This window comes from Cynara cardunculus (assembly GCF_001531365.2).
Source record: "Cynara cardunculus var. scolymus isolate 2C chromosome LG 17, CcrdV1, whole genome shotgun sequence".
Classification (NCBI taxonomy): Eukaryota; Viridiplantae; Streptophyta; class Magnoliopsida; order Asterales; family Asteraceae; genus Cynara; species Cynara cardunculus.
The window spans coordinates 5421781-5447931 of NC_037544.1; the positions used below are offsets into that span (position 1 = coordinate 5421781).

At 36.9% G+C, this 26151-nt stretch overlaps 1 protein-coding gene across 1 annotated transcript; it reads left to right on the forward strand.

Annotated features, from left to right (window-relative positions):
- Nucleotides 1-6887: 6887 nt before the first annotated feature.
- Nucleotides 6888-25832, forward strand: LOC112500600 (probable E3 ubiquitin ligase SUD1). Its single transcript, XM_025104112.1, has 9 exons — nt 6888-7322; nt 18856-19548; nt 20415-21179; nt 21276-21487; nt 21585-21947; nt 22935-23095; nt 23807-23970; nt 24053-24199; nt 24916-25832. The coding sequence occupies exons 1-9, from the start codon at nt 7035-7037 to the stop codon at nt 25414-25416; spliced, it is 3294 nt and encodes a 1097-aa protein (XP_024959880.1). The 5' UTR covers nt 6888-7034; the 3' UTR covers nt 25417-25832.
- The last annotated feature ends 319 nt before the right edge of the window (nt 25833-26151 follow it).

Here is a 26151-nt window from a genome sequence, read left to right on the forward strand (position 1 = left end):
GCATCCGTTGAATTTTGAGAAGTGCTCCGGGCTCCGGCATACTAGAAAATACAAGAAATATCAACCATAAAACCCAAAAAAAACCCTCTCAAAACCACCCAGAAAACCGAAAAAGTATCTCAAAATAAACCAAAAAACTTAAAATTTTCTTGAAATGGTGGAATTTGGTAAAAAGCACCTCGAATGACTTTGGGGGTCGTTGATTCACCTTAAAGGTGCATCCACTTGACAAAAATCTTAGGTCCGCCACCGTCTTTTGCCAACTGAGCTACATGTCAGAGAATAAAAGTCATCATTTTAACTTATCTTACCTGGTAAGATTCTTGGTTTTCAAATGACACATTAAAATTATTGATGAGTGTCTCTTGCTTGATAGATATTAATCGAGTAAGAATCATTATCCTCACTTATCGGGTAAACCTTTTAATTTTTTATAATGACTTTTACGAAATAAGATTCTCGATGTTTTTTTTATTAACCTGGACATCCAACCCGCTATGCGAGCCGACTAATCCCCATGACAACCATCTGCTTTGCAAATAGCCCGGAGTCATCGCATTTGAATCTCCGTGACCACAAGAGGATTTTTATTCCTCCTTGGATTTGAACCTGGGTCCTTCCGGTACTTTTAACATTTGGAGTCAAGCTCAAACCAATCAGACACCACCCTTGTGGTTAGATTCTCGATGTTTATCATTCTCATCGATAAATGAACGAAACGACCTCTAAATTCAAAAATGTAAGATATAAATTTTAACAATTATTTTATTGTTATAATTTTAAGCTGGTTTTTTCAAGTATGATATAATTATAAAAACTATATTCTAATAAATTATAATAGAAAAGCACTGTAATTGTATATTTGTTATCAAAATTAAATCAAAAAAATATTATTTCTCAATTTAATACCAATATAATGATAAAAATAAAATAATTATTGAAATATAAATTAAATTTGTTAACAAATATATTATATTTAAAATTAAATATCTATTTGTAACTTTATAAGATGGCCAATCATTTATGATAATGTAACACTAAGGGGCCGTTTACCAAACACTTATCCGGTAAGTGCTTATCGGTAAAATTTAACACTATTATTTACTTATCGGGTAAGATTTTAATCCATCAAAACGACATTGTATGCAACAATTAATCTGGTAAGCGCTTATTGTGGTAAGAGTCGTCGTCCTCACTTACCGGGTAAGACTCATGGTCTTTATCTCACTTTTACCGGGTAAGATTATTCGTCCTTACCATATTCATCCAGTATGGTAATGTAACTTAGTAAGCGCTTACCAAGACAAGTGTTTGATAAACAGCCCTTAAATAAAATATTGTTTTTGTTGAGTAATTTTCACTACAACCCTTTTTATGGAGCATCAATTCTTTATGTCCAAATCCACCATACAAACCATGAGCTTTTATAAGTTGAAATGGTCAAAAAGAGAAAGGAATGAAATTGAAATTGATCTTTTTATGACTTGAAATCATCACCTTTAATTACTCTTTTTCTACTTTTGCTTACCAAAGGAATCTAATATTCCCAAATAACCCCATTTAACAAAAAAATAATACAATAAAATCTAAATAAGCCGTTAAAGGGACCCACATTTAAAGTCGTACTCTAAAAGCATTTTGGAACCATGTAGCAAAACATTTCATCTGTAAGTAAATGGTTTTATGTAGACATGTAAACTCTAACTTGCTATTTGGAAGGGTATCTGATTATTGGAGTAAGACTGTATTCAACTGAATTGTACATATACATACACATATACATATTTGTCATTATATTTCCCATAGTGTTATGAGCACTCAGGGGGTGTTTGAGATTGCTTATGATAACAACTTATTGACTTATTCCGGTGTGGTACCGGAAATAAGCACTTTTGAGTGTTTGGATAAACAACTTATACCGGTGCCAAACCGGTAATAAGGAGTTTTTAAAGAAGTTAAATCATTCTGACTTATAATAAGTTGATAAGTGTTTTTGTAGAAAAGCATATGTTGTTTCAAATAAGCAATCCTAAACACCCCCTTAAATGTAATATACAATGTTGAATATCTTATAAATATACACAGTGGCAACTGTAAATTATGCAACTTGTCTTGAACATAAATAAACCACATTACATAAATTTTGCATCTAAGGTACCAAAATACTTTCAGTAATCAATACATATTTTAATCAAAGGCATGTAGACATGATGTCATAACACTGATTTTTTTTTACTTTAAAATAATTACGTATACGATATTGGTACTTGCACACAGATGTAGAACATGGCATGTGGTGATCTCAAATACGAACTAATATGATGGGGGTCAATTATGTCGTATATCTTCCCACCAAGTACAATGACTCTCGGCTCTGTACAGGTGCTTATCTGATCACTTGGCACAACAAAAAAGTGTCTTCTTATCGATGTAATTCTCATGCCAAATCCCTCTTAATCATGGTTACTCATAAGCTTATCATATAAATACTTACCTTAATCATTAATATATTTTGTGAACTTTACTAGACGCCTCTTGTTCATTTCGAGTCTTGTCTTAGGGGCTGTTTACCAAACACTTACCCGGTAAGTACTTATTAATAAAATTCAAGACTATCACTTACTTGTCGGGTAAGATTTTAGTCCACCAAAACGACATTATATGCAACAATTTACTAGTAAGTACTTATTGTGGTAAGAGTCATCGTTCTCACTTGTTGGGTAAAATTTTGAACCGTCTATCTTTGTTCTTCATCGATAAACTTCTTGTTCTAACTATTGCATTATAGAATAATTTAACTGACATTTCTGTAATAAATCAATTTGGATTATTCTTTTAAGACTTTCGATAAAATTATATTTTATATATTTTTTTATCTATTATTTCTAAAATAAAAGATTGATTCTATCGTAGTCAGTTTCACTCTTATACTGTTACCATAATTTAATTGATTGTCTTGTAAACTATCTGAAGTTTTTTCGATACATATTTGTTGATTGAACATGTAAATTGTTATACGTATTTTATATGACTAATTTGTTCAAATCTTGAAGTTTGATTGACAAATCAATTGTAACTCACTCCAAATTTCAAATTTTCCAGCATAGAACAAAGTCATTCCAAGATCAAATCATAATGTCGGAGCATAAGTAAAAAAAATCAAGTTACTATGCAGAAATAACTATTTATGAGTTGTTTGTTTTCCTCTTAATAGTTTCATTAAGAGGCAACCTCTAAATCGTTAAGAGATGAATCTTGTTTGGCATAAAAAAAGTCTGCCTCTTAATGGTTTTAAAACACTCTGAATGATTTTGTATCTTGAATCTCCCTTAACCATTATGAGCACTAATTTCATTGTACACAATTACCAAACAATTATATTTCATTTTGCATTATATCATGAGAGCCTCTTAATCATTCTGACCACTTAATCATTCTGCACCAAACCATTCATCAATTGCCAAACAGCCCCTCATTTATAAATACACATGTAGTGAATTTATTTTTCGAAATACTCATGCATTTATCATAAAGTCATGTTCAGCCTGTTCAGTATGCACAATAGTTGTGAAAATCCTAGCGATTGTGCATAACTTGCCTAATTCTCTTCTCTACTTGGCAAGTTGGCATGACCGATTTTTATGCTTTTACGGTTTAACACTTACTAACTCAGACAAACTCACTTCTTTTGCTCTTACGATTATCTCCCATGAAACCATCACCGATAGCTGGGCTACTTATCCAAGTTGGATCCAAAGACCCAACCAAATCCGTCATGTCTCCTCGTTTACTTGGCTAGCTGGATCCGACTTGCTGCTCAAATTTACATAACCTTAAAAAGGTTATGGTAATTGAGTAAGCATGTAAGTATACATGTTCATCCAATGTCGTTTTAAAACAAATAATAAAATGGTAAGAACCAATTATTGTTTTTCACAAGGATACGTTTCTTAAGCTGCGAGATCTCAAGTTGAAAAGGGTAATTTCAGATGACGAAGTCGAAGATATTGGTTTGAGTGAGTAACAATTAACAATAAGCAATAACAAGAAAGTAAAAGCATGGGTGTAAGGTCTGGCTGGAATTTTCAGCTCAAAGTGCAACAAGACCTTACTACAGCGTAACACGAGGTCGTTGCAGCAATAGTTCCCTACATCGCACTGTTGGATCAATCGACCTTCTTTCGAAGTGGAGTCAGACACTCATTATTAGTACCATTATTATATCAAATCATTAGTACAAATCCAAGCATGGTACTAGACATATATATCTTATCATACTAGAAACATACTCACGCAATGCAGTAAGATAAATCTCGATTTTAATTTCTAGTTTTTATTCTGTCTCTATCGATATAATACGATTTTATGTGGTTTTGAGAAAGCGATAATGTTTTTATTTTTCAATGAAATATAAATTTGAAGATAGGATAAAAATTTGACAAAAATAAAATCGATATTATTATCAAATTAACTATTTAATAGTTCTCGTTTTTTTGGTTACCTTCTTTAATTCAATTTTTTATTATAACTTAATTTAAATTTAATAACAAAGTAATTTAGTTTTGGTTTAATAATAGAGTTTTTTTTTATGAAGATATTAATAATTAAACATTCTGTTTGAACTCAATGATTATCTTAATTAGTAATTTAGACACCATCCCTACATGCATGCTTCTGATTGGTAGACTTTAAGGAGTAGATAATGCTTTCAAAAAGATGAACACCAATTTTTCAGTAAACCAAAATCGTGAAAACGACCTTTGTTGTAGGAACCTTCTGCCTGTCGCAACAACTTCACTGTTCAGCCCAAAACTCACCATGATAGATTATTTCCATTTTCAAGCTTTGAAACAAGGAAAATATGAAACTGTAATAAAAATACTCAAATCATCCATTTAAGGACATAAAACATACAAGAAAAGTGGAGAATATGGTGTTATAGAATGGACATAAATCATACCTATCACTTGCCCGGACACAGTACCCCACCATGCAAGGCCCAATATTGGGTAGTCAAACAACGACCCACGTCTACCATGATCCCGTCAACCCCCAAAATTTGAACTTGTTCGTCACCAATCGTTAAACTCATTGAAAAAAGTTAAAGAATGTTAGACGAAGGGAAAAAATCCTTTGAACATGAACAAAAGTGAGAGAGGAAAACCAAGTAAATGAAGTTAGGGTCGAGATCTGTCAAAATGGACAAATGTTAGGAACGAAAATCATACTTAATTGAATTCAGGGACAGACCCATAATTTTTTTCAAATGGTGGCACCGTTTGACTATAAGAAAAAGATATAGGGAAAAAATTTCAAATAGTGGCACCATTTGACTATAAGAATCAAATTTACAGATTTTTTTTTTCAAACGATGACACCATTTGACTAAGAAAATGACATTAACAGGATTCAAACTTGGGTCTTGAGTGGAATAAAAACATTGCAAACCAACTCTACCAAATAAAACTTGTTCTCATTGTAGTTTCAAAATACATACGGTAGCACACAACAAATTAATATGGTTGCACCTTTCACGAACCTAAATTTTTTTTACCCTTCGACGGAGGAATAATATGGTGGCACGTGCCACCGTATTCTCTACTCTAGGTCCGTCTATGATTGAATTTAGTTTATTTTTTAAAGAAATACTAGTTATTACTCATCCGATGCGACATGATGTAAATTTTCATTATAGATCGAGAATGAAAATCAATACAATTTTTCATCAAAATGAAAATTCAAAATTTATATTTAAACAAAAGAAAAACTAGTGGTAGTTAAAGAAGTCTATTAATTCATTATTATTGTTTATAATCACAACCACCACCATCCTCCCCTAACACAACCAACAACAACCAATACCACCAAATCAGATACAAACAGATCAAGCAAGAAACAAATGCACAAATAAATCAGATTCATTTCACCAATCAAATGAGATTGTTTCAAAATCCCTAACATTAAACAGAAAACCCTAAATCTAAATAAAAAACCCTAAAACTGAATCACATCCTAAAACTAAAATCAAACATTGAACAAAACCATGGATGAACATTTTCAAACCTTAAACGGATTCAGATCCACCACTTTGTTCCGACATTCAATCCAAACACATAAAAACATGGATTTGAAACATAAGTACATCTATCAAAACACGTTAAGAACAGAATGAGAGTTATGGGTGACGGTCTTCCATTTAGTAAGAGAAGGAAAGGGAAAGCTAGTAAAGATGAACGAGAATCATGGTGATTGTCCACACCCCTGCTAGAGGCAACACGACTTCGGATTTGAGTTTCTTGAGAAAATAACGATCTAGAAATGCGAGTGGTTGGTGGGGTTCACCGGAGAAGATGGGGAGTGGTGGTGGGGTTCATCGGAGAGTAGTGGGAAGGGTTCACCGAAGAAGATGGGGGGACCAGAGATGGTGCAGGTGCAAGAGATGCACTACAACAAAATTGATTTTATAGGATGTATAAAATGTAGAAACGTCCTAAAAGATATTTTATAGGACTTACATTTATGAGATCGAACCAACAAACGTCCTATCTATAAGTGTTACAATAAATTTTTAGAACGTTTTTAGACGTTTTAACAAGTTTTTTAAGAGACTTTTAAAATAAAATGTCATATTAACATTTTACGTGACACTATTTAAAAAATTGTCCTATAAACACAAATGTCATGTAAAAAAATTGTCTATGTCGCGTTATTCTATCTTTCAAATACTTTGTTTCCATCGTATCAGAACCTTCCACGTAAGAGGTTCCGACTTCACAAGGGTATTTCGGTCAAACAAAAAGGAAACCGCTGTCGTAATGAAACAAAGAGATAAGGGGTATAAATATAAACGGCACACATTTTCGCGTCTATCTCCGTTTTCGTAACCTTCCATTAAAATCACGTCTCATTCAAATCCCAACGACCCGTCCACCGCCATCGCAACGGAAAAGGGGCTTTCTAGATTCACACAACAAAAAAGTGCACGGAGGAACTCGTCGGAACCCTAACATCATACTCTCTCTCTCTCTCAATAGATGGAGATCGCACCGGCGATGCTGGCTGCACAGGATGGAGTCGGAGAAGCCGCTCCATCGGCTTCGACCTTGACGTCAGAGAGTGTGTCGGTTGGTAACAAGAATTCTTCAACCAATACGTATGATGATGATGATGACGAAGAGGAGGATGTTTGCCGGATCTGTCGGAATCCGGGAGACGCTGATAATCCTCTCCGCTATCCTTGTGCTTGTAGCGGTAGTATTAAATTTGTTCACCAAGACTGCCTTCTCCAGTGGCTAAATCACAGCAACGCTCGCCAGTGCGAGGTTCGTTTCTCTCTTATTTGGTTCAGCCTAGTTGAATCTTTCGTATTATATATTGAATTGGTTATGCTAATTTAGTGTTGGTTTGAAAAAGAATTCATTTTTAGTACGATTTTTATGCTTGATAGTAGATCGTAATTCTTTATCTTTCTTGAATAACACTATAGTACTGTAGTTATGGTTGGAAGATGTGGGTTTACAAGATAAAATAAATTTAAATTGAATTTTAAGTCGAGCAAAGCTTGCTGGAGCTCTCAACTTATGGTAGGCAGTGTAGAATTAAGAGGCCTTCACCATCTTTATGGCCAAATTGTGCTTTAATTTCAACGAGATAGAAACTATTTTCTTGTAGGTGGGGTAGCTTATTGTCTCGTAGGTGGGGTGACTTATTGTCTTGTAGGTGGGGAAGCTTATTGGCAGTTTTATGAGATAAACAAGAGAACATCTGAGTTGTATTTGGTTTTTTCCTACGTGGAAGGTGCAATCTAGACTTCTAGCTGAAACTAAAAATCAGAATAATTGCTGTTACAAGCAATTTAAAGCATTTTTGTGAGTCGTGAGAAACTTGCATAATTCTGGTGATTACTAGGTTACAGATGGTTTTAGTATCCCTTGTTATTGACTAGGTTGCAAGGGAATATGACATGTAACCGTTGTTTTCTCTGCTTGTCGAGAGGAAATTCAGCTTTATTAAGAGTATTAGCTACTCTTACAAACCTGGTGAAGTGCTGAAAATTGACCATGCCGTGGGTATAACTGTATAAGTGTGTGGATGACGTTTAAGGCACAATGTTGTGGGTAAAAGTGTTGAGGTCATTTTGTCTTCCCCTTGTTTTTTCCATGGAAGGAACAATACTTTCCGTTGTTTCAGTATGACTTGCATAGTTGCTAAAAGAAACTGTGGCGGATTTAGATAGGATATTTGTGTACCTGATTTTACACTTGTCAAATGGCTTCTATAGGCTGCTCTTATGCTTTCTTTAATCTTTATATTAATCAGACAAGTGTTCTTCACTTCTATCTTTTTGCTGTTATCATATCAGTATGTGCTCATTGGCTAATTTGCTTTCCAGTTGAACAAGCTTCTTTTCTATTCAGAATTTAATTATTTTTTAAGGTTATTTTTTTGTAGTTCTACATAAGTTAAAACTGCAATATGAATGTAAATAAATACATGTGATTCGGGATCCTGTGAAATGGACCATTGACATATTTCTAGTTTTGGAATGGAGAGAATGGTCTTTTTTGGGTTTTTGTGGTTGTGATATCTTCCTTTGTCTTGATTGCCCCCATAGAATCTTTACATATAATTCTCTCCACCCCATTTATATATTGCTGCGTTAAATTCCATAATGTAGGAAAGGATGAGTAAGTAATACTAGAGCTGAAGTGACAACACCTGGCCTGGCTCATGTGGTGCATATGATACTGTTTTCCCAACGTGCTTGCCAACTCGCCTTTCGTTTATTTGTGTTTATCTGAACATTTTTGTGTCTAGCAAAAAGATGACGAGTTGCTATTCGGAGATAGCAACTGAAACATTGTTAGAAATATGCTTTCATTAGTTAATAAACCAAAATTCTTATGGAATTCACTTTTTGTGTAAACTTAAAATCCTGACCGAATATTTTTTTGATTGGCACAATTCTAAAGCATGCCAACTTCTAAAAATGTTTTCTTTTGTCATAAACCGATATTGTTTTGTCATAGCATGTCTCTTCAATGGTAGCTCTTGTGTGTGGGCATTGTTATGGTAGCTAATATGAGCTTTATTTCATGTCTAGCTTAGATGTTATATGGAACCAATATTCATAAAGGATCACTCATCATTGTAGCTTATATAAGTTCAACTCGTATCTTGTCAATTTTGATGATCTTTCAGTGATAATTCATAGAGACTATTGTATTTTGAGGTGATGACTACCTTGCCGACGTAAGCATGTGACCTAGGATGCATGCCTAAGCTGGTAGGTGTGTGACCACCGGGTTTAGTGAGCTACAAGCAGCTCATATGGAGCATCCCTAGGAAACCTGATGACCTAGGCTTGCAACACGGTTGCCATCTAGGTCGCATGGCTCAAACATTTGTTTGTAAATAATTTTGAATTCTTAGTATATGTTTTGCCTTGCAAGGATTTGGAGTTCGTGACTTACTAGATCGCCACATTGGCTCGTGATAATCTAAAAAGGGAACTTGTTGATCTAGCCACACGACGCTAGGTCATTGGCTTAGGTCGCATATAGGGATTTGGCAATAAGGAGTGATTTTTAGGTCAAATTTTATTGGATTGTTTTTCAAGACTTATTTTTCTTTCAAAAATAGCAAGAACAAACTTGGAGTTAACTTCTATTTGATTAATAAGACCGCTCTCTCCTTGTGGACGTACACTATCACATCGATATCGAATACACGTCAAACCTTGATTTCTCATTTTGTATGCCATTGTTGTATTTGTGATTGTTATTTCCTTTACATTGCTTGTGGATTGCTTATTGTGGTCAGCTCATTGAGCAAATATTGCTAGACCCGTATATTTGCATGCTTATACCGATGTTGTTCGCATATGGATTTTGGTTATTTGTTTGGGACCTTTGGGGATATCATTGTTTGTTACTCGTGATGAACGTTTACCGTAAATAGACCATAAAAATGTGTATTTGTGTCAATGAATTGTTAACATTGGCATTGCTTGCTTACTATGAAACCTAGCTTTGGAATATGTGGCTTTTGCTCTTCACATAATTAGATCCATGACACCACACCAAAAAGGGAATCCTTCACCACTAGTATAAGGGTTTTAAGTTTATTCATGTTTGTTCACCAATATATCTTTTTTTATGAGGTGCAACACACTGCTCAATTGTCTATACTTTTGACTTCTTTTGTTTTCTTTGTACTTTTCACATTTTTTTCTTTGTTCTTCCAATGTTGGTGCCACTCTCTTCTCTTGGCATAGTCTTTTTTGGGTTTGGATCTGTTCCGATTTTGGGCTATAAGTTCCAAACATCGTCTTACTATTGTTGATATTAGCGTTCACGCATATTTTTTTTAATCTCTAATCAACTTGTTTCAAGTAAATTGTCATCAATTTTATGATGTAATTTGAGTTGCACATTAGGACAAAACACCAAAGATTATAGTGAATCCGTTGTTTGGTGAAACTTCTTCTCATACATAAGTAAAAGGTTCATACAACCTTTATGGCGCTGGAATACTGATAGAGAAGTGGAACGGGGACGGAGATTTTTGTAAATGGCAATGGACTATGAAAGTTGCCTTGAGGAGGAACCACATACACACAGTAGTATTTGCTCAAGATCAATTGGACCCTAGTCTTTTAGCACTAGAGTTATTTGAAATGAAAGAATGGGCATTTACGACAATACTAATGGCAATGGGAGATGATGTGATTCTAGAGGTCTTTTTTAGAAACCACAGCGGAAGGTATCTGGAACCGGTTAGAGGAATTGTACTTGAAAAAAATCGTGGATGACCGGGTGGAATCTTATGAAATTGTGTATTTCCTATAAAATGAAGGGACCACGATGAAGAATCATTTGACTACTTTCCAAGATCTGTTTATGAAGATGGAAGCCATTGATGTGCTACTTGTTCAGGACGAGGAAGCACTGGCTATTATCTTATTGTCATTGCTTCCAGATATATATGCACAGTTAAGCAATAGCCTCATTTATCGTAGAGATGCCATTACGTCTTCTGATGTTAAGGCAAGGATCTTAAAGTGTAGAATTGAGGATTCAGATATGGGATGGAAATAGCTTGCAGGAGAATAACAACAATAGTCACGACCTATTTGTAGGAAGGAGTCGTAGAGGACATCACTCCATTCTTGGAAATCTAGTACAGAGGGAAGTCTAAACATCTTGGTGATTGTAACTATTGTCACAAACCTGGTCATTGGGTTAGAGATTGCCCAAACTTGAAGAAGAAGAACAAGAACCATCTAATTTAGAGCCTTCTAGTGAAAGTTATGATTGGCCGGGTGTCACAATGGTGGGATTCTAAGAAGCATTTAATATGTTCCTATGTTTTCTATGTTTTTTAATTTACTTCCTTATGATTTCTAATACTTGGAGGTTGTTGCAAGATGTTTTCATATATTTTTCTGTATTTTCCTATGCTTTGAGAATGTTCCAAGCTATGGCCTATTTAAGCATCATGTCTCTCGTAAGCCAAAACACTTCTTGACTATCAAGGTGCATGTTTTTTAAACAAGTCTTATTTAATGGCTAATTATTGTGACTTGTATCACTATTCGTCTTTCTTTCCAAGAGTGGGGCAAATCAAACTAGGATTTTTTGGTTATGGCGATTTATCTTGGATTATTTGTTTCTTTATTTTAACCAACCTACCTTATTAGGCACATCAACAAAGGAGCTCGATGCTACACGTTTTTGGCATTTGAGAATTAGCCACATGTGCGAGAAAAAATTACATGTTTTGCATTGAATAAAGTTGATTTAGAGCATGGTTTTAGAAAGTGTGTGAGGCATACGCTTCTAGACGAGGCTGCCAAAAATTGCACCTGAGGCGGCGCCTCTCAATCCTCGAACGAGATGTACGCTTTGGTTGTCTGAGGCGGTGACCAAAGGCGTTGAGACATGAGACTATGGAGAGTCGTACACTTCGCTACAGAGGCTAAATTATTAAAAAAATGACTTAAAAAATCCTTTTCAATTTCTTATTGGAGAACCTTGTTCTTCTCTGGTTCTCTTATGCCCTATCTGCTACTCGTCTATTGTCCTTCGTGAGTTCTAGTTTTCTCCTTTTTTCTATGCGTTTTCTTCTTCGATTCGAGCAACCTCAAGTTTTACAGAGATTGTGTTACGGGTAAACAAACATGATTTCATTTGGTGTTGGGAATCATAATACGAAAGGAATCACTTGTTATGTTTATGTGGATGTTTAGGATCGGTAAGCTATATAATCCCTTGGAGAAAGGAAGTATTTTGTCTCATTCGTGAATGATTTCTCTCACAAGCTTTGGGTGTATGTGCTAAAGTAGAAATTAGACGTCTTAAAAACTTTCCAGCCTTCGTTAAGGTCTGATAATGGAGGTGAACACGTGAGCAAAGAATTTAAAGACTTCTGCAGACAAGAAGGTATTAACAGACCCTACACCACACCTTACAATTCACAATTGAATAGAGTCGCCGACCGGATGAATCAAGCATTGTTAGATAGGGTTGGTTGAATGCCTTTGTTAGCGGGGTCGTCGATACGTTGTGCACCACATTGCATATCATGAACAAGTTACGTGTTTGGCCATTAGGAAAAGGGATACTGGAAGAGGCTTGGAGGGGCAAGAAAGGACCTGTTTACGTCATTGTGTTTGAAGTCCAGGTTCTACATTTTAGTGTACATGGCGAACTAGATCCGAGGCCACTTGAGGATTATTGCTTGGCTATACAAACGGAGGGAATGAGTACAAGATATGGAACCCAACCACACAGAAAGTAATTCACTCAAGGCATGTCACGATTGATGAATTGGCTTTGTTCAAGTCTACTTGGAGTCCACGACTCAAAACCTAACTGAAGAGTGTCTCGAGAAAGAGTCTTGTAGGCAAGATATTTATTTGTTCGTTTGTTCCAATCACATCTGTTTGTGGTGCTGTGTTGTTCAGGACTCGACTTCAATGCTAGTTTATTAGATTTATCTGAAATTGTCCCTATTGAACAGGTTGGGACAACGGATCAATGTGTAGTTCTTGGTGATACATAGGAGGGCAAGCCAAAGGACATTATGGTCGATGGGTTGGTGATTGGCAATAGGCTAGTGCGTGCTCTTCTAACCAAATTGAGTATGTTTTACATCTAATACAAGATGAACGATTTGACTTCATAGAAGTATTAACTTCCAACCATGGTGCTAAGTGGCTCGGAGCTATGGAGGAACAATTAGAAGCTCTCAACAAGAACAATATGTGGGATTGTCGAAGGGCAACGGTTCTATTGGTTGCAAATGGATTTACAAAGTCAAGGAGGATAAAAGATACATGCTTCATGGCAAAGAGGTTTGCACAAAAAAAGGGGATCATGCATGATGATAGGTTTAGCTTGTTAAACAATACATCGATTTGTATTCTACTAGTTGACGTGAATGATATGGAGTTGCAAAAATTGGATTTGAAAACCACCTTTATGCATGGTGATTTTGGTGAAACAATTTATATGAAGCAATCAAAAGGTTTCATCGTCGAGGGTAAAGCGGATTGGGTTTGTAAATCGAACAAGTCCTTGTACAGGCTCAATCAATTGCCTTGACTATGATACACAAGGTTTGCTTCAGTCATGCTTTTAGTTGGATTTAATAGAAGCGTGGGGATGTTTGTGTGTACTTTCATACAATCGGTGTAACTTGGATATATTTACTGTTGTACGTGGATGACATGCTCATTGTTTGCAACGACATATCTATAATCAACAAGTTGAAAACACAATTGAATTCACAATTTGATATGAAGGACCTTGGCGAAGTAAATAAATATTGGGCATGGAAGTTGTACGAGACGAGAAGTTTCATACTTTGAGGTTGACATGGCATGAGTGTATTCAAAAGGCACTCATGCGGTTTACTCTTAATGGTTCGAAGCCGGTTAGCTCTCTGCTACCTTTGCATATCAAAATCACGAAGAAAGATTGCGTTCTTGACGAGAAAGGCAAATCAAAGATGGAGAAGATTCCTTATGCTAATGCAATTAGGGGGTTACTGTATGCTATGGTATGTATGCTTCCCGATCTTTCACGTTGTGTTGGAGTGTTTAATTGTTTTCTCTCGAAACCTGGTAAAGCACATTAGGTAGCCATAAATATGATACTTTGCTACTTGAAGGGAATTGTATCTCATTGATTGATATTTGGTACAAGTAACAACTATGATATAATCGGATATTGTGATTCCAATTATGTAGGTGATTTAGTTGGAAGTCGATTTCGATTTATAGGCTCACTCTCGGTGGAACGAATGTCTTGTCAACTAACAAGGCTTAGTTAAAATAGCCACGATTGAGATCGTGAAGAAGTGATGCATTTGCAACAATTATTGGTTGACTTAGGTTTGTCACAACTCTGTGGTAATGAACTGTGATAGCCAAAGTGCTATACCTCTTGCCTCCAATCTTGCGTTAAGTTCAAGAACTAAGCACATTAATGCAAGGGAAGCATATCTAGTTGCATTGGACGAAGAGAAGGTCATGCACTTGACAAAGATTAGTACTCAAGAAAATGTAGTAGACGTGTTCACCAAGTCCTTGCCATCGTCAAAATTTCAACACTGCTTGAATTTGATATACTTGAAGTTGTGTTAGTTCCGTGATGGTTGGGAGAGGCGATTTGGAATCGTCGTGAAGCTTTTTTTGGGGATATTACACAGTGGGTTACTATGTTACATTTTGTTTTGCACATTTAGGCTTTTATATCTCTTTAGATTTTGATGGGTGATGGCCATGCTGTGGTTTGCCATTGTTGAAATGCATTTGATGCTAATGATTTTGCTATTTTTCAATTCAATATCTTAGGTATCTGTGGTGGTACCTTTTTGAGGGTTTGTGCATCAAGGTGGAGTGTTGTATTTTAAGATGCTTGCACAACCCTACATTGGCAACCTAGATAGGCATGCCTAGGGCGCTGTATGGTTGTTTTTTTTTATTTATGAAAACATGTATGGATTAAGTTGTATTTATGAATTAAGTCGTCTAAATTGTTGTTTGTTTGTTTTGCTGAATAAACAATCTGAATGACATAAGTGACTATTTTACTCCTCGATCTAGATTATGCTTTTTTCCATTTGATGAAACACCTTATCAAAAGTGAATCATTAAAATATATGAACCAACAATAACAATGAACTAACAAAAATGACCAATCTTTAAACTGTCTCAATCAACAATAACAAAAATCATTAGAATATGTACTTGGAGGATTCCAAGAAGTCGAAATACAACCCACACTTCTCTCACTCATTTTGTCAAAAGCTTTTTGTGCACAAACATTTCATCTAACCAAAAGTAATAGTTGGATAATCAAAAGTCATTTTGCACCAAGAAGAAATAGCAAAAGAGGCCATAAAAGATGGATCATAAGCTAAAATAACAAAATCTTTTCCAAGAAAACATAAAATTATAGACAATCAAAATCTATTTTGCACCAAGAAAATTTTGCAGACTTCTCAAAACCAAGAGCAGGGGATTCATGGCCATTAACACACGGGATTCATGGTACCATTAGAGTCCTCACCACCATTGAACTTCAACAAATAGTGAACCCCTGTTCCATTATCACAGCAACCCTCAAAGCCTCATTGGAGGTTTGCACTATTGTCAATTCCATCCTATAAACAAAGAGTCCCATTTTTTTTTCCGATCAACATCCTGAAGATCAACATTATCATGTTCTACTGCAGACCAGATGGAGAGATGGATAATGGGAGTTCTTTGGGTGGTGTCTTGTTGGATCGAGAGATGGAGCATCATACCAACCCTCCTCCCTAGTACTAGACCAAATGGATATATCAAGAGGATGGGGATGGAGATGAAAGAGGATGGGTAAAAGTGGAATAAATGGCCGAATCCAAATCTAGTGGACTCATTTCTTGGCTCTCTGCATGAGCCATCTTCTTTGCCATTAAGCACTTCCATAAACTATACATGGCTTACTAAATAAGCCGTAAGCCCCATTCAACCCGTTCCAAGATGCCCCTAAGTGTTCATGTGCCTGGCCAAAAGGTTTGGCAAGCTTCAACTCGCGTGGAGTCGTTGATGGAAAGTGGGCGACCTAAACTTGCGATGCCAAGTTGCGCAGGTAGGTCGCATGGCTCAGTGGCATTCATTCGTAATTAATTTTGAACTCTTGATACATGTTTTGTGACAAAGAGCTCATGATCTACGCAGGTCGCCACACTGGCTCATGATCAATTAGAATGGGAACCGGGAGACTTAGCCTCGCGATGCCTTGTCAACCAATTTAGGTTGCATACAGGGTTTTGGCTAACGAGGAACGATTTCTAGGTCAAAATTTTATTGGATTGTTTTTCAAGAGTTGGTTCCATTTTCGGGACTAGCAAAAACGAACTTGGAGCTATTTTTCTGTATCATTGGATCATTAATGTAAGTTGCTCATAACTCCCATTTGATTAATAAGATCGATTTCTTTCTTCATCCGGACGGACATGCGTCTACATTATACATCAATAGTGGAACCACGTTAAATCTCGGGGTGCGTTTTGCATGTCATTGCTTTACTTGTGTATTTGTGATTGTTATTGTCTTTACATTGCTTGTGGATTGCTTATTGTGGATGGATTGTTGAACATGTATTGCTAGACTCATATTGTTCACTTATTGTAGACGGATTGTGGATTCCAGTTGTTTGTTTGATACCGTTTGGATCATTGGTCGCTACTTGTGGTTGATATTCACAATACAGTGACCATAAAAATGTGCATGTGTGCCAATAAATTGTTAGCATTGGCATTGCTTACTTATTGTGAAACCTAGATTGGGAGTCTGTGGTTTTTGCTTCAAACAAAGAATCGGGTCCGTGATCCCCACAAAAAAAAGGGAATCCTTCACCACTGGTATGAGGGGTTTAAGTTTAGGCATGGTTGTTCACTAATATATCTTCTTTTCCTCCGAGGTATGACATCTTTTTCCTTTTCTTTGTTCTTTCGATATTGTTGCCACTTTGTCTGCCTGCTGTTGCATAGTCTTTCTTGGATTTAGATATGTTCCTTTTCCGGGCAATAAGTTCCAAACAGTGTCTTATTATTGTTAATTTTAACTTTCGCCTTTTTAAAAACAAAATCTCTAATCAGTTTTTTAGAGTAAATTGTGATCAATTGTTTTAATCTCTGTTGGGTGTGTTGTGATAACTTGATGTTTGTGAAAATACTTCCAATAATATTGATTTGCTGAGAAGATCTAGCTGTCTCTTGTGCACAACGAGCTCCGCCAAGTTCCTATCTGCAGTTTTAGTGTAAAAGTAATCATGTCAATAGTGTATGCATAAAGTTGATGCTGGTTAATTTTTTGCCTGCATTTGACCTCTTCTTATCTTGTATGTTATGCTGCATGATTTGTTTTCATGGACACAAAATTAACATATTTCATTGGGATCTTGTGAATCACATGCTTTAGCTACTCCAAAAAAGCAACCTTGACCTAGTCTAGTGAACCCTGAGAATTAAGAGCCTTCTATTGTACTATGAAGGCAGTCTTTGAATTGGCCACTAGCAATGTATACTAATTTATTGTCATCAGAGACTCAATTTAGCACAGTTTTTGCTAAATCCATCTGTTCCATCTCTTCAGTATCCTGCATAGTTAGCATCAGACTTGTTATCTTTGTCTTGTTTGTATTGGTTCCCTGAGCTTATCCAGTTATCCCAGTGTGATGAGTCTTACTGGCTTCAACCCCTTGTTTTCCTTATGTTCTTTACTAACTTAATTGGCATTTTGAGGGATTAGTGAGTTAATGGTTTATAATTCAAGCATACTTGGTATATCCCATTGAGAGGTAGGGTCTTTAAGGGGGTAGGGTTGAGATGTATGTGGACCTTTTATCGATCCCAAAGGGTAGAGAGGCTCTTTCGTTTGAAGGCCCCAGCTGCAAGAAGTTGTGGGAAGTCGTGGGCAAAATGAAAAGTTTGTCGAAATTGGAAGTTTTGCAGACTTCAAAAAAGATAAAGGAGAGCATGAGACAGACGAAAAACATAGCAAAAGGATGTGCAAGTATGCATCAATGACAGTAAGCTGCAAAGACAGTAGGGACATATTTGAGGAAAATCGATTAAAACATGCAAGGAAACACTGAAATGCTTAAAACTTTGTACCAGAAACTACTAGGACAATATCGTTCCTTCTAACCATCTTATGCCATTGGTACCCTATCTGTTGGCTCTCTGACCCTTCCCACATCTACATCAAAATCCGCTACCCTTTTCCTGCTTCTCCAAAAATTCCTCTCAACGGATTCTGCAGAAGGAATTTTTGGCTTTCGACACAGTGTTGATGTGAATTTTTGTAATGCAAATTTGGAATTCCATGCAGAAGGAATTTATCCTTTGTTGAAGGCTATTCTTTCTTACTTGTGGGCAATGGAAGGGTCCTCGATTTGATTTGGGTGGATGTTGTTTTGGGATACAAGTCAACTTGATATTATCATTGCTTGTTCAATTGGTTAGGTATTTCAGCATTCTTGTGTTCTTGAATCGAAGATCCGGCCATCCATTTTGTGCAGCTGATGGTTGTTTGTGATTGGTTCTTTTGTAAAATCGTACAAGTCCTTTAGCTTGAGCATTGTCTCTGTAGGGCAATAAACATTCTTGTAAGGAATTACAATGGTTTTTAATCTCCCCTTCATGGTCACAAAATGTGTAAATGGGGAGTATGTATATTGATGAATGTTGATAAGCACAATCTATCACTTTCTTTTGTATCTGCTTGACAGGAATTGCTAGTGAAATTTATTGGCTTTTGCTTTTATTTTACACAGCTTCTCTCGACATGCATTTCAGGTTTGCAAGCACCCTTTTTCATTTTCACCTGTTTATGCTGAGAATGCGCCTACAAGGCTTCCTTTTCAAGAGTTTGTAGTTGGGATGGCAATGAAAGCATGTCATGTGTTGCAGTTCTTTCTGCGGCTCAGTTTTGTTCTTTCTGTATGGCTTCTGATCATACCATTTATTACTTTCTGGATATGGCGCTTCTCATTTGTTAGGAATTATGGTGAAGCCCAGGGACTGTTCTTGAGTCATATCTCCACTACAGTTATCCTTACCGACTGTCTTCATGGGTTCTTGCTCTCTGCTAGTATCGTGTTTATTTTTCTTGGGGCCACATCTTTGAGGGATTATTTTAGACATTTGCGAGAAATTGGAGGGCAGGAGGGTGACAGAGAAGATGAAGGAGATAGAAATGGTGCTCGTGTTGCCAGAAGACAACCTGCTCAAGTCAATGGAAATCTTATTGGTGAGGGTAATGCTGAAGATGCCGGTGGGGCACAAGGGATTGCTGGGGCTGGTCAGATGATCAGAAGGAATGCAGAAAATGTTGCAGCCAGATGGGAGATGCAAGCAGCCCGTCTTGAGGCGCATGTTGAACAGATGTTTGATGGTTTGGATGATGGGGATGGGGCAGAGGATGTTCCTTTTGATGAGCTAGTTGGCATGCAGGGTCCTGTTTTCCATTTGGTGGAAAATGCATTTACCGTGAGTATAATATTCTATTGCTGTTGCCATCCCCCTTGATCTTTCTCTTAACTGTTCTTATGGTTTTCTGCAACTAATATTTTCATAGATGATATTCAGTCTGGTTTAACTGAGGAAGGCTTCATTACGAAATGCATAACATTTAGGCACACAGTAGCAGAAGGGCCCCCCCCCCCCCCCCCCCCCCCCCCCCCGGCCGGGTTAATGATTTATGATATATACATCTCTATTTATTATAAAAATTCCACCCCTGCTGGCTCTGCCACTTAAAGAGACATTGTTTAATGGTGGATTGTGACATTAATCTTAATTGTCAAAGGAAGTTACTTCATCTCTAAACGCCTTTAATTATGGCTGCTTTCCTAAAATGCACACTTAAAATTTTATGAGACCTTTGTGGCATTTGCCACCACTCACCATCTTATGATGTATAATACATGATTATCTGCAATAATAACCTGAATGGTATGATGATTCTTGGCAAGTCAATTACATGATCATAGAACCGTGTTTTTTTAATTTATTATTGTGAGCTGCATGCTTCTTTTGGATCATCTACGTATAGGGTTAACTTTAGCTTTGTTCTTTTAAGCGAGGAGATGGCCCCACCCCGTTTATGCTTATGAGGTGACTTTCTTACTAAAGGAAGCGATTTGCTTCCTAGGTTTTCATATGTTACTTCTTATCGTCTTTTTGTAGATGTTAACTATTTACTTGGTTGTTTGATGTACTGTGATATATTTAAATACTATGTTGTTTTTACACCTTAGTACACTATAGAACCACTGATATGTCGTGTTCCTTTTGTTTCAAACCATGTATGTTCATCCGTATGCCGATTCTTTTTTACCTTGTCTTGCTGACAGGTTCTTGCAAGCAACATGATATTTCTTGGGGTTGTAATCCTCGTGCCTTTCCACCTAGGACGGTTTATACTCTATCATTTGTCATGGTTTTTATCATCTGCCACCAACCCAGTGTTGTCAAATGCTGTACCGTTTAGTGAGCAAGCACTTTCCCTGGCCAATATTACATTAAAGAATGCACTGACTGGGGTTGCGAATTTGACATCTGATAACAACCCAGATAACAATGTGCTTGGCCAGGTCGCAGACATGTTAAAGGTGAATTCTACTGGACTTGTTGAGAACAACGTCACAACTGCCAGTTCAGCAGATATCCTGAAAGGAATTACCCTTGGGGCGTCACGGTTGTCTGATGTTACAACTCTTGCTATTGGCTATATTTTCATTTTCTCACTTGTCATTTTCTACCTTGGAGCTATTGCGGTTATTAGGTACACTAAAGGAGAGCCTTTGACCATGGGAAGGTTTTATGGTGTTGCTTCTATTGCTGAGACAATTCCTTCGCTCTTCAGGCAGTTTGTGGCAGCAATGAGGCATTTAATGACTATGATAAAGGTTGCCTTCCTTTTGGTCATTGAGCTAGGGGTTTTCCCTCTGATGTGTGGATGGTGGCTAGATGTTTGTACTATAAGGATGTTTGGCAAGTCGATTTCTCAAAGAGTCGAATTCTTTTCAGCCTCTCCATTGGCAAGCTCATTGATTCATTGGGTTGTAGGGATTGTCTACATGTTACAGATATCAATCTTTGTCAGTCTTCTGCGTGGGGTATGTACTCCGATATCTTTTTTCTGTATTACGCTTCATATTCCAGTTTCCTCTCCTTTTTAATGTGAGTAATTATTCTTCACATGCACTGGGCAGGTTTTGCGTAATGGAGTTCTTTATTTTCTGCGAGATCCAGCTGATCCTAATTACAATCCGTTTCGGGATCTGATTGATGATCCTGTCCACAAGCATGCACGTAGGGTTCTGTTGTCAGTCACTGTTTATGGGAGCTTAATTGTAATGCTGGTATTTTTGCCAGTCAAGCTTGCCATGCGAATGGCTCCATTTGTCTTCCCTCTTGATATATCGTAAGATCGTATTCTATGTTTCCGAGCATCAACTATCTTATGTTAAATTTCTACTCCGTTTGGTACTTTTGCTCACAGTCACTTTCTGTCATTGCAGAGTATCTGATCCATTCACCGAGATCCCTGCTAATATGCTTCTCTTTCAAATTTGCATCCCATTTGCAATTGAGCACTTTAAGTTACGGGCAACAATCAAATCACTCTTGCGCTACTGGTTTGCTGCTGTTGGCTGGGCACTTGGTTTAACTGATTTCTTATTGCCCAGTCCTGAAGATGAAGGTGGACAAGAAAATGGGAATGGAGATCCTGTAAGGCAGGATAGGCTACATGGTCAACTAGGTGGTCAAGATAGAGCCGTGGTTGGATATTTGGCCCCTGAAGATTTAAACAGAGCGAGGCAGGCAGCAGCTGGTGCTAATCTTGCAGAAGAAGCTGATGGTGATGAACAATCTGACTCGGAGTAAGTTGTAGTAAGCTGTTACATCAATGGTGTACCAAATCATGAATTACGTGTCAATTGGAAGTCACTGGATCACACTTGAACCGTAAGAAGGTTGATGAACTGCAAAAAAAGAGTTAATGGCAACAAAACAAGTATAAGAATCAATCTGACAGTAGTGAATAGTTTATAATACATGATCGCATTGAAAGAAACATTAATCTGTTAGTGTCTGACTGAGAAAGGGGGAGAATAGGGTGGATGGAAGGAGGATCGTATCATCATGCCACCTTCCATTAGGCCACACATCGTTACTAGCTTCATTGTCTCATTTCCAACCATCATTGCAAATATCGTTGTTGCCTTCATGCAGTTATCGCTTATTATACTAGAAGGATGAGCATGCTCTTTAGTAATTTAAATCTTTTTATGCGTTAATTCTCAATTAGAACCCCTAAAAGACATGTTTAGAAAGAAGAAAAATGCAATATGTGATACTGACTACCCTCACCAATGCACATCCTACTCATATAGTTTGTCTCTCAATTTTGAATGCTGAACCTCACACTATTTGCTTTTTTCACCCTTACGTCACCACCTTTTCTTTAATCCATCTCCCCACACTGCCATCACAACTTCTGACATGAGGATTTACATGAGATAAACTGCTTCCATGTCGTTCCTGCTACACCAAAATGTCTCCAAGGAAATTTTTTGACTTGATGACATATCTCATTGTTAATCTGATGCTACAACTTGAGACTTCAATATAGAAGCTCTGATGCATCATGCAATCAAGTTTAATACAGTAATATCCGAAAACCAACTTCTTATACCTATATGGGAGGTTTCTCCTTGTACAGTTTAATCAATGCATGAAATGCCATGAACTCTAGGAGTTGGTTGTCCCTTGTCTGTTGGATAATATAACTAAGTTTTGATTTCAAACTGTTGTGCTCTAGATTAGACATGTATCTTCCATCTGATACTGGTTTTTAAATCTACTAGGAGGTATGGATTTGTACTCTGTATAGTGCTGCTTTTGCTGGTGGCATGGATGACACTGCTGGTCTTTAATTCTGCTATAATTGTGGTGCCTATATTTCTTGGACGAGCACTGTTCAACTCAGTTCCCCTTCTCCCAATAACACATGGCATAAAATGCAATGGTAAGAAGTTTAACTAGAGGCCTGTTGTCATTCTTGTGCTATGCAGGCATGGACTGGAACTTATTGTTTTATTTTGCTTCATTGAAACTTACCTCCTGTCTTATTCTATTGGTATATTATATTATTATTACTCACGGAAATAACGCAAAATACGTCTTAGAGCATCTCCAGCAGAATCTCCGAAATGGAAAAAAGATGAGAGAGAAGGAAATTTTCTCCATATTTGGAGAGGGAAGATACATTAATTATTTTATACTTACTTTTGGAGGAGAGAGAACATAAAATTATCATTTTATCGGAAATTTGTTTGAAAGTGTGGGATATTATATGTATTGAATGTTTTAATAATATAATTAATTCTAGAATTTCCAAAATGGAGAGATTGCTGGGGTTGAATGTAAAGTTTTTGGAGATTTTGAGATTTCATCTATTTTGGAGAAATTATGGAGAAACTGTAGGGGGATGCTTTTAAACTGCTTTTTTGCAACAATTTCTATGATCTTGGGTCAGAAAAGATGTTTTCCTGTTTCTGCATCAATGGTTTGCAAGTTCTTTTCTGGTAATAAAAGAATCATGATATTATGATCATTCCAGAAGCTTCTCACAAAATAAGTTCATTTAAAGCGAACTGCAACTCAATGAACTTGTTATCTCATTTTGTTTCCTATTTTGAGAAACAGACACTGACCCTGCAATTATCATTTCCTTTAGACCTATATGCGTTCATCATTGGAAGTTATGTCATCTGGACTGCACTGGCTGGTGTAAGATATTCCATTGAACAAATCAAAACAAGGAGAGCTACAATTTTATTAGGTCAAATTTGGAAATGGTGTTCGATTGTTGTGAAAAGTTCCATATTGCTGTCTATATGGGTAAGACCATGTTTCCTGTGGGCTATTTCTCTCCACTAGGTTTCTCTTTTCTTTCACCTCAGCTAATGCTATCCTTTTACAGATTTTCATGATACCAGTGTTGATTGGCCTGCTCTTTGAGCTTTTGGTAATTGTACCAATGCGGGTTCCTGTAGATGAAAGCCCAGTTTTTCTATTATATCAAGATTGGGCCCTTGGACTTATTTTCCTCAAGATATGGACTCGATTGGTGAGTTACTTAGCATCTGAGCATTCATCAATATCAATGCATTTACTTGAATTTTTTCTATATGTTGCCATATATGTATTCAGTTCTAGAAGTTCATTCATTGTCTAGTAATTGGTTTAAATTATGAGTGAGGTGGTCTTGGGTTATTCATTATTGGTCTTGATCCATCTTTTTTCTTCTAATCATAGTAATGGTTTCATGGTGTCATGCAACTTCTGACGCAAAGCTTTCTTGTTCAAGAATACTTTGAAGTGTTTGGATTTTCATAGAGCTTATTGCGAATTAGTCCATAATTCAGATGGGATGGTTCTGCGATAGCTAGTCTAATATGTTTAGTAGAGTTAGCCATACGAACATTATATTACCTAATATGTACATCATTCATTCAAATATTGATATCGCTACTTGCTTGAATAATTATTATAGGCCTGGGGTGTTACAGTCAGCTTAACAGTCTTGATCGGTTTTTCTGTGGATTCTGGTGTTTCTTTGAGTATATAATTTTTTAAATACAGCAAAGTTTACCCGCACTTCTCACCTTTGGTGAGGCTTGAACCTTTGACCTTCCGGTGATTTCATTGCTATTTTTCTGCTTCTGTATCCCAAATTTTATGCTATGATGTGAAACACATGGCCATAAGTTCATTAAATCAGATCACAACGAGGAAACAAGTTTAGTGCTATTAACGTAGTTTTCCATCTGATCTTCTAAACAGGTAATGATGGATCATGTGTTGCCTCTGGTGGACGACAGCTGGCGGGGAAAGTTTGAACGGGTGAGAGATGATGGTTTCTCCCGGCTGCAAGGCTTTTGGGTGCTACGTGAGATCGTGGTCCCCATCGTTATGAAGCTGTTAACTGCTCTGTGCATCCCTTATGTATTAGCTCGAGGGGTATTTCCGGTATTTGGTTACCCACTAGTCGTCAATTCAGCGGTTTACAGATTTGCCTGGTTGGGGTGCCTTGGTTTCAGTTTGTTATGCTTTTGTGCAAAGAGGTTCCATGTCTGGTTCACCAACCTTCATAACTCGATAAGAGACGACCGCTATTTGATTGGCCGAAGACTTCATAACTTTGGGGAAGACAAACAAGAAACTCCACATCCACATCCCGTGGTTGAGACCTCGGGTTTCGTGGGACTTGCATTGATGAGAGACAACGGAGGTGAAGCTGATTTGGGGTTGAGGCATAGGCGCAATATTCCGCTAGAGGATTGAAACAGGTGGTTTCTGGCACATAGAAGGGTAAGCAATGTTTCTCATCATCAATCCACAACTTAACTTGGTTTCGTGATTTTTCAGGTTTTTTTTTTTCTTCGTACTTTTGTGAATATATGGTTTGTGGGAGGTTAGGCAAAAGAGTATAAAGATATGAAACTTAATGTATTTTGTGGGGTCATATAAAGAGGGTGTTTACCATTTAGGATCTTGTGCAATCGTTAAGCCGATGTTAGCGGTGTTCCAAAAAGGGTTTGACCAGTATAAACCGATTTGATCGTGAACTAGCCTGGAATGTCGGGTCTCTAATTGTAACTTAATTGCATTAATGTCGATGTTTTGTGATACTGTTAGAGTAATGAACCATGGTTTAGAGATTGGGTTAATAAGATTACCATTTTAATGTTGAGATCAAATGGTCAAGTGAAACATAGTTTGTATTCAATTTAGTTTCGTCAAATGGTACAAAATGATATGGAAGCAATGGTAATATACTGCACATTGTAGACATACATGCTCATTTTCTTTGATGAGGCTTTATCCCTTGATCCCCAAGTACGTTGGGTTTTATTATCGGTAATCCGGATAATCCGGATACTGTCGGGTCATTGACCTGTTAATCAAAATGTATTGAAGGGATGGAAAGTGATGATCCATGCCGTATCTTTTGTTCGTTTTTAGAACAGACAATAACAAAGTAAAAAGTTTGTAGACGAGAAATTGTTCACGTAAAAT